This window comes from Nelusetta ayraudi, unplaced genomic scaffold, assembly GCF_046127955.1.
Source record: "Nelusetta ayraudi isolate G7.1 ecotype Tasmania unplaced genomic scaffold, CSIRO-AGI_Nayr_v1 ptg000114l, whole genome shotgun sequence".
In the NCBI taxonomy this organism is placed as follows: domain Eukaryota; kingdom Metazoa; phylum Chordata; class Actinopteri; order Tetraodontiformes; family Monacanthidae; genus Nelusetta; species Nelusetta ayraudi.
Genome location: NW_027466164.1, coordinates 1,014,005 through 1,023,995, shown reverse-complemented (window position 1 = coordinate 1,023,995; position 9,991 = coordinate 1,014,005). Strand labels below are relative to the sequence as shown.

Genomic DNA, 9,991 nt, shown 5'->3' with positions numbered 1-9,991 from the left:
TGAGCTGATAAGGAAGCCTCTTCTCTGTCCAATGGCAACTCATCCCGGAACCACAAATGGAGCGATAAATAGACCATTGATTCAATATTGACGGACGAGGAGGAGGAAGAGCCCCCTCAGGGCCGGAGCCATCACACACACTGGAGGCAGGTTTTTAAATTTTGGTGGGTGGAGGGGTAGGGGTGTAGGGGCAGGGTGGGGTAGGAGCCGGGGGGGGGGGGGGGGCGGTCGAAAGGCTGAGGTGGCGAGTGGAAAAAGAACTGTGTGTGACAGTGAGTGGATTCGAGCCAAAACTCTGCCCTTCATGCAGGAAATCTTCCGCCGACAAGTTTCCATGACCTACAAAGCACCCCCCCCCCCCTCCGACTCCCCCACACCCGACACCCTCCCCCTCCCACCGCCAGTGGGGATGTTTCCGGATCGGATTGTGAAACCGATCTGGGTTTCATACCACAAAGAATCTTTGGAGAGAGTCTCACAATCCAACCGCGAGCGTCTCTGCGGGTCCATCTGCCGCGTTTTTTATTGTGCTGCCTTGGTGGTGGAGGAGGTGGGGTGGGAGGGGGGGGGGGTCAGAGGGGAGGGGAGGGTCACTGAGAGGCTTCTGTGCCAAATGATGTAACCAGACGGGGGGTGGGGAGGGAAGGGGGCGCTCTGCCTGCACAGGTCGTCTGTCTGGTCCGTCCGATTACGGCGGAGAGCGGGTGGGTCAAGACTTATTGGAAATTCAGTTTCATAACAGTAGAGTGGGGGAGGGGGAGAGAGCTGGGGGAGGGTGGTGGTGGTGGTGATGGTGGAGGGGGGGTTGTTATGACACGGAGAGTTATGACATAGCAACACCAAGGCCAGCCCACACTGCTTTACGGAGCTGAAAGAAACACTTTGGGAACGAACAGAGCAGCAACCAGGTACTGCGCGTGCTGTGCTGAAAACACTTGTCAGCATGGTGACAACAAAGAGATTTCACACAAACACACACACACACACACACACACAGGTTGAATCAAAATAGCAACTTTTACTTTTATTAAAAAAAAAAAAAAAAGGGGGCCATCTTGTGTCAAATCACCACGTCACAGGTGCCTTTCTGCAAACAAACTCTCCTAATCCTCATCGAACTTCCCAGAGAAGAGCCGTGTCTCACTTTGTTTGCTCGCTGCACTTTTCAGAAAGTGAGAGAGCTCTGAAAATGACCCTTTATGATGTCACAAAGGAGCATGACAAACCAACACCACCTTTTGAGATAGTTGCACACCACCTCGTTTCTTATCACCTTCCAAAGATGTTACAGAACGTGCAAAAAAGTGTTGTTTTTATATTGCGGGAGGCTGTAAACATAGGGCTAAGTACGCATTCTTGAGGGTTTTCTTTTTACGGATAGCTGACGAGGTGAAACTCTGGACTGCGGCGGGGTTTGGAGTGAAAACTAGGATCTTAAAATAAGCATAATAGGGGACCTGCAAGTTCAAAGTGAAACCTTTTCAGCAGCACACAATCATTGAATTCAAGTGGACGATATCCCTCAGATGATAAACAACCACAGAGATGCTGTGTGAAAATGCGCACAAAGTAGCAGGCCGCCGCTTTTCAAAGTCAGACAAACTGCATCCCATTCGCGTCTACGTCATCCCTCGAAAAAATAAACTCCAGCAGCGTCTGAGGTTCTCTGTGTCCCTTTTGCATGAGTCGAGAGCGTCCCGTCTAAATAATCAACGGGAGCCTCTCGCCAAACAAACGTGTCATCATCCAGCAGGGGACAGGAAGTGTTTACGATGTGTGTCCGCCGCTGCGCGTCAACACAACAGCTCACACGAACACAGGGAGGATGATGCACTGCTTCATCATCACCCCGGCTGAGGAGAGAGTTGTTTGTTTGTTTGTTTAAAAAAAAAAAAAAAAAAAAAAACTCTCTCCCTGTTTCTTTAAAGGTACAGTGTATAAAATTCTGCCACCTAGGGATCAAACTTTAGATTGCAACACCAATTCGCTCCCTCACTCTCACGAGCTCGGCTGCGCGCACACACCTCATTCCATTTATTCACTGCTCAGCACTCTGGTTGGATGCTAACTGCATTTTGTTGCTCTGTACCTGTGACAATGACAATAAAGTTGAAAGTCTGAATCTAAACGAAGAACCGTTCTAAGGGGAGGAAAATCAAATGACTTATTGTACTGCGAGTATACACTTTTATTAACGTATTTACGGACAGTCCATTAAGCTTTTACCCAATACATAAAGATCATAAATCAAGCCAAATTTCAGACGCGGGGCCTTTAAGCGGAAGGGAAAAAAAAGCTCTCTCTCTCTCTCAGTCTTTCACCAATGCGCTGCCGCCTCCTCTCCTCCGCCCTCCTTCCTTCAGCTCGCTGATGCATGCCACGGAAGCAGTGACGTCAGTTGTTTACTGTCTCGCGAGCCGCAGCTCGCTTGAGTGCAGCAGCAGCGCATCCAGCACGGTTTATGTAACTTTTTTTTTTTTTTTCTTACTGCAGAGGTTAAGGGGGGCGTGGTCAGGAGGGAGGGGACCCTTTGCAGCATGGCCAAAATCCCGCGTGATCGCAGGTGCACGCGTGCAACTGTAAAACATGCACGCGGCTGAAACGCACTAGGTCTAGGTTGTTGTTGTTGCTGGAGCGCTAACCTCCCTCCCTCCCTCCCCGCACGTATCCCACAATCCTCCACTGCAGCTGCATCAGACAGGTAAACAACTCTAGCTGGCATCAGCGCGACGGGTACAGGCCTCTCTGCGCGGGCCCCGGTCGCCCCCTGTTGGCAAGGGGAAGCAACAGACAACACCATATTTGGGTTGAACGTCATTGGTTCCCATTCAGATAAATCTTAAATACGTGTACATGCCTTACTCCTCTCTGTGCGTGTTTGTGCGTGTTTGTGGGAGGGTAGTTTTGGTGCGAGTAAAAGAATCATGAGGTTTATTATACTAAAGTGTTTTATCGAAATGGAACCCTCTACTTCTTATCTAAATTATGAAGAGACACATTTTTAGTGTCAAAGCAGTCGGACTCTTGCAAAGTTTCACGACTTTATCACGATGTGAATTTATCTCGGCTGACAGTGAACCACGTGTGATGGAAATCAGCGAAGCGATTGGCTTAAAGTGCAACAAAACAAGCGTCAAGTTCAAGGACAAGAGACCGCCGGCGTCATCACAACATCGAGGGAACAAACACATCAGCGCAAACAATCCATTACACATCGACAACAGTGTGTTTATTGTGCAGCACAAAAACACAATGAAATCAGGGCTATCTCCTAACCATAAGATATAGATAGGCCTACATGGATGTAGTTTGGGCTTTGGGGAGGGTAAAACCAGTAGAAAACGTGTTCTCTCTCTTCTGCACAATCATCATGACACACTATTACTGAGGACGATGATTGTGCATAAATAACTGCGCTGGGAGGGGGTTTCCTTCCCCCGGGACCTCTGCTCCAAATGTTTCTTGTATAATCGTTGCAGTGGAACAGAACGCCTTCATGTGGTTCACAAATTTGCATTCCGATCTTATACTGGCAGCTTTCTCCCGACTAACTGGATCCAGGCCCAGTGTTGTAAACAACCTCCGGGCGACTCAGGGTCTGGCGATGACTGCAGCGTCTCACTGCCACCCTCTGCTGGTGAAATGATGAAAAAAGATGGCCATTTATTTGAATTATTTATTTATTTATTTGTTTAGCCAGTAGCTCAAAATGTGCTTTTTGTTGTTGTTGTTGTTGTTGTTGTTGTTTTTTAAATCTCTCTGTTCATACGATGCTTTTTGGACCAAACGTACAATTCAGCCTGCGACGTCAAAGTTTAACGAAAGGACAACGGCACAGTGACTTTAAGAGGCTAAATTAACGCACTGTTTCAATCCGGGGAAAAAATCGTGTTATTTGACATGGCTACGTGATACAGGAACGAAACTTGTGTTCATGTTCCCAGGTGGACGTTTTTCGGTGGCGGTCCGCTATGAGAATAACAGGAAGTGTTTTAAGCATAGCTCTATCTATGGTTTGAAGGTGCAGCAATAAAGCTCACCGACAGGAACCTAACCGAACAGAGAAGCTCAGGTAACAAATATACAAACTCTGACCTATTTCAATAAAGTAAATAATCAGTAAATAATTGTTTAGAACGTTCCGCTTTGGTCGTGTTCTTAAAATGACAGCCCAACGTCATTAAGATGTTTTTTTTTTTTCTATGCATAGTTTCTGAGAATATTTGCAAATTAAACTGTGTTTGAAAAATAAAACGGATGTCTACGTCATATTTTTGATGATTATCGTCCGTGAACAGATCTGAAACAGAAGTTTCTACGATTGAGGCGTCATTTCGCGATACTCTTATTTTGAAAACGGAGCCGGTATTTTTAAATAAAAAACATAACAATAAACAAAACAAAAACCATTACGAGTCATCATCACAGTTAATTCAAATGTCTCATGATGACCTAATTGTTCTTTGGTGTTCTGACACCCACGGTAAAGGCACTGAAGCGCTTTGTGATCAATACAGCGATCTTTCCAGACATGTCGAAACATGTTGGGCCAGGACACGAACAACAACAGGAAGTAGAATATAAATACGAGGGCAAATCATTAACTCTTGTCAGAAGATCTGGCCCTTGATTTTAATTTCCCCTTCACGAAACATGAAGTGAATGTGTTTACATAACATTTATTTTTGGCATGATTTATGGATAAAACGTATTTTAGAAAACCATTAATTATGGCTTAATTTCCCGAGTCTGAGACCCAATAAACTATTTGATTAAACTTTGCCAAGTATCAAGTTGTTTTTTCTGATGTTATATGTCATTTATTTCTATCTGAATGTGCAGATTTAATAATGGAGGGGACTTCTAAAGGTGGCACCGCAGCCGAGCCAGCTGTTGCTGCTCAGGTGCCTTTCCGTGACCTGTGCGGCATCTTGGAGAAAATCCAGAAGACTAAACTGCGCCCGGACAAGTCCAAGATCCTCGGGGACTTCATTGGGTCATGGAGGAAGTTTCATTCCGCCCTCCATCAGGACAAACGCAAAACAACAGACTCTTTTTATCCGGCCATGCGCCTCATAGTCCCTCCATTTGAACGAGAGCGCATGGCATATGGCATCAAGGAGAGCATGCTGGCCAAGCTCTACATCGATGTGCTCGGCCTCCCCAAGAACGGCCCAGAAGCCAATAAACTCTTAAACTACCGCGCGCCAACCACGTCCCAAGGAGAAGCGGGAGACTTTGCGGGCATGACCTACTTTGTGCTTAAGAAACGCTGTACAAGTGAGGGAACCCTTAGCATCAAAGAGGTCAATGACTTCCTGGACTGTGTGGCCATTAACAACGCTGGCAAGCAGAAGGACCTGGTGAAAAAGAGTCTGCTGCACCTCATCACCCACAGCTCGGCTCTTGAGCAAAAATGGCTCATCAGGATGATCCTGAAGGACATGAAGCTGGGGATCAGCAAAGAGATCGTCCTCCAAGTCTTCCACCCAGACGCCACCGACCTCTACAACGTCAACACGGACTTGAACAAGGTGTGCCAGCAGCTCCACGATCCATCCGTGTCTCTGAGTGAAATCTCCATCGAACCCTTCTCCGCCTTCAAGCCCATGTTGGCAGCTGTTGCAAACATTCGCACCGTGGAGAAACAGATGGGGAACAGCCCCTTCTACATCCAAACCAAGTTGGACGGCGAGCGCATACAACTGCACAAGGACGGCGACGTGTACAAATACTTCAGCCGAAACGCATTTGAGTATACGCAGCAGTTTGGGGCGTCCCCCCTAGAGGGCTCTCTCACGCCCTACATCCACAACATCTTCAAGAGTCACGTCGTGAGCTGCATCCTGGACGGCGAGATGATGGCGTACAACCCGACCACCGAGGCCTTCATGCAGAAGGGGAGCAAATTCGACATCAAGCGGCTGATGGACGACTCTGAGCTGCAGACATGCTTCTGCGTCTTTGACGTGCTGCTAGTCAACGGCCAGAAGCTCGGCAAGGAGCCACTGAAGAAACGCCACGAGACCCTTCAGACGGTTTTTACCCCCGTGAAGGGGAGGATACACTTTGTTCCAAAGACTGATGGCCGGACCATGCAAGAGGTGGTGAACGCCCTTAACGACGCCATAGACAACAGAGAGGAGGGGATCATGGTGAAGGACCCTTTGTCCATCTACAAGCCGGACAAGCGTGGCGAGGGGTGGCTGAAAATAAAGCCCGAATACGTGGACGGCCTGATGGACGAGCTCGACCTACTCATCGTCGGTGGCTACTGGGGCAAAGGGCGACGCGGCGGGATGATGTCCCATTTTCTGTGCGCTGTGGCCGAAGCTCCGAAGCCAGGCGAGACACCGTCTGTGTTCCACACCCTCTGCCGCATCGGTTCGGGCTACAGCATGAAGGAGCTGTACGAGCTGGGCCTGAAGCTGGCCAAGCACTGGAAGGTCTACCGCAAAAACAACCCTCCTGCCTCCATCTTGTGCGGGGTGGAGAAACCGGAGGTGTACATCGAGCCCTGCGACTCAGTCATCATCCAGGTCAAAGCGGCCGAGATAGTCAGCAGCGACATGTACAAGACCGGCTGCACGCTGCGCTTCCCCAGGATCGAGAGGATCCGCGACGACAAGGAGTGGCACCAGTGCATGACGCTGGCCGAGCTGGATCACTTCCGCGGCAAGGCCTCGGGGAAGCTCTTCTCACGGCACCTCCGCATCGACGACGACGGTGGCGGCGACGAACCGCAGAAGAAGAAGAAGCGCAAAGTGGCGGCCAAGCCCAAGAAGGTGATCGGGATCGTCGACCACTTCAAGCAGCAGGACCTGTCTGGCGTGAGCAAGGAAACGGACGTGTTCGACGACGTGGAGTTCTGCATCCTGAACGGCACCGAGGATCACTCCAAGGCGGAGCTGGAAAAGGGCGTGGCCAGGTAACGGGACTCGCTTTATGTTGTAGTTGAAGCTGTGATCGAACCAAACAAATGTACAGTATGGCTAGCGGGACGGCGGCAAAAAGCAAGAAAAACATCAGTATTGTGTTTTCAGTCAGCAAGTATGTGACATGCCTGGGATGTTGTCACTAATTTGGGAGAGGTGTTGCTCCCCTTAATGACATCACAAAGGGCCAGAGGCCACATCACTTGTCCTGTTGCATTTCCCCCTGAGCGACTGACGCATCTCCTCCTCCTCCTCCTCCACAGGTGCGGAGGCGTCGTGGTTCAGAACCCGGGCCGAGACACCTACTGCGTGGTGGCCGGCGTGGAGAACATGCGCGTGAAGAACCTGATCTCCTCCGACCAGCACGATGTGGTGCGGGCCGCCTGGCTGGCGGAGTGCCTAGCCGCCAGGGAGGTGATCCCGTGGCAGCCGCGTCACATGATCCACATGACGCCGTCCACCAGGGAGCACTTTGCCAAACAGTACGACGGCTACGGCGACAGCTACTTCGCCGACACCGACGAGCGGCAGCTGCGCGAGGTGTTCGAGCGCATTGGTGGCGGCGGGGGCGTGGACGTGCGGCAGGTGGAGCAGCGCTACGGCTGGGAGGACCTCCCCACCAGCCTGTTCAGGCCCTTCAGGGTTTACATGGACCACTACGCCGACCTAGGGGAAGCTAAAGACCCCGTCCCCGCCAGCTGCCTGGACATCCGGGCGCTGGAGTTCCGCTTCCACGGCGGCGAGGTGGCGGCCAGGTTGGAGGAGGGAGTCTCCCACGTGGTCGTGGCGGAGGAGACGAGACTTGTGGAGCTGAGGAGCCTGAGGCGCCGCTTCAGACAGAAGTTTAAGATTGTGAGAGACACGTGGGTGACCGATTCGATCAAAGCGGGGTACCTGATGGACGACGCAGACTACCTGGTGTGAACAGAGATCATGGGATAAAATTCGGAGCCCCCCAAGCTGCTTTTATGATTAATTCCCTCATGAATTAGCAGTAAACTATTTTAATATAAGCCAAATTTATAGATGTGTATTTTAAAGAAAAGGGTGAAATAATGGTTGCGATTTTATAATGCACTGCACTTTGCAGAAATGTTGCAGCTTGTGGCCTTCGTGCAAACTTTCTGCATTCTGCTCCGTGTTCTTACAGAGTGATTAAAGCTGGGTATTGTTTTATTATTAGTTTTTTTAAAATTGGTATCCGGCGAGGGCCGTGATTGGTTTGCGCTCCATCAGTGAACGCTATAACTGCATTAGAAGGTATTTCAAGGTGGAAAATATCCTCTTTGCCCATAGCTTTGATTAATGCTCTTAATAAAAATCTTTGTTTTATTAAAATACAAGGGTTTCTCATAGAAAGAAAATATTGAAGGACTGTGTGCCTTAGTACTGTGCTTAGAACTTAAGTCATGCAAAAATAAAATTCTTTTAGCCTTGCTTTTAAAGTGAGATCAAACATTGTAATAAATATTAAGAATTCAAACATACTCGGACTGTGACTGGATTTATGTTTTGCTTTTTTCTTGCTCTCTAAATTAGCGATGGGCTTAAATTGAGCGTCTGTGCTGAGGGACGGACCGGCTTTACTGTCAGTGGAGGGGAGCGCGACACCACAGGGGGGACATTGAAACGCGGTTCAGCTAAAGGCCCTAAAGCACTGTGTTTTCCCCCTCCTCAAAAATGTCAGTGATGCACCTTGGGACATGGTGATCTGCTGTAACCTTCACTGCGCTTGCCTCTGGGGTGCAGCGAACTGCCAGCGGCGTCCGGGGCCATTGTTGTGTACGTACGCCTGAATACAGTGTCAAATTACACGACAAGCAAGCCGTTTCTAATCATAACTGTGTGAATAATAGGCGCTGTCGACATGCCGCAGCGTGGGTTAAATATTTTTCATTAGACCATGCCGATTGGAGGAACTAATTAAACTGCCAACTTGTCAGTGAGGGTTGTAGTGTTGTTGCAAACGGAAAGAAAATGCTTTGTTCCATGCGGAATTTTGCATCATCTGGATCAGAAAAGACCTCAGTATGACTTCAGTAACCCATCGCCCACTTTAGACTATTTCCAGGCGATGCGGGGTGAGTGTTTGATTGACAGCCCTTAATTTGAAGTGCCCAACTAGCGCGCCCCCCCCCCCCCCCCCCCCCCCATTGGGTCTTAATGTGTGTCATGCATTGTGGCATTGCAGCAGAGCAGCATGAGTTGATGAAAGATGAAAACAGGTGTGCCAAGTTAGCAATTTAGTTGTGGACTAAATTCAGTGACACAGAGTTGCATTTGTGGGCAAAATGATCTGCATATGGCGAGGGCGGTATAACTTTTCTAACCGCGCAAGAAAACATTAGCCCCCAGCTTCCAGCAACAGACTGATCCATCACAATGAACATCGGCTCTGTTTAATTGTTGTCAGACTCCCGGTGGTAATCGAGTGCTCATCGATTGAAACATCTCGTGATGCTGCGTGATGCTGTGTAGCAGCACGCTGCTGTCAAGTGATGGATTGCCAGTCGGCAGCAAAGTGCTGGTTTGAGGTTCGCAGGATTGAGTCAGACGCGGCAGAAAGCAATAATTAGGTGAGAACCTGGTGGATGTGCTTTGAGATATTTTGAATGGGCTAAAACGAATAAATAACACAGGTGAGTACCAACCTGTTCGAGCAGCCTAGAGTGTCAAGCTAACAAATTGTAATACACAGTGTTAAAGTGGGAGAATTTTTTTCAGAATAAAACACAAAGCAGAAATGCTCCTTTTACATCCAGCACGTGTTTTCCCTTTGTGCACTGTCTGCACAGGTGCATTCTATTATTTAATTTAATTTAATTTTTGCTTCCCAGTCCGTACATTTAAAAAAAAAAAAAAAAAAACACTTTGTCAATGTGCCTGAAATTGAGAGATTTTCTAGTTTGACAACGCTAAAAATATGAAGTTACGGGTTTGGATAAAATTCCTGCTTACTCCTGCGCACTTGACGCTCCTCTGGCTCCAAGGATGCGGTAACTGCGGCGCGCGCATAACGTCAGAGACTGGAGGTGGAGGGGGGACTTGTTGTCAAG

General features: G+C 48.8%; 1 protein-coding gene across 2 annotated transcripts; it reads left to right on the top strand.

Annotated features, from left to right (window-relative positions):
• Positions 1-2,540: 2,540 nt before the first annotated feature.
• On the top strand, positions 2,541-8,378 carry lig4 (ligase IV, DNA, ATP-dependent). 2 transcript variants are annotated; one of them, XM_076049365.1, is made up of 4 exons: positions 2,541-3,637; positions 3,945-4,072; positions 4,843-6,928; positions 7,199-8,378. In XM_076049365.1, the coding sequence occupies exons 3-4, from the start codon at positions 4,851-4,853 to the stop codon at positions 7,857-7,859; spliced, it is 2,739 nt and encodes a 912-aa protein (XP_075905480.1). In that variant the 5' UTR covers positions 2,541-3,637; positions 3,945-4,072; positions 4,843-4,850; the 3' UTR covers positions 7,860-8,378. The 2 variants fall into 2 exon arrangements, with proteins under 2 accessions (XP_075905480.1, XP_075905481.1); XM_076049366.1 differs by having other exon boundaries at positions 2,542-2,701.
• The last annotated feature ends 1,613 nt before the right edge of the window (positions 8,379-9,991 follow it).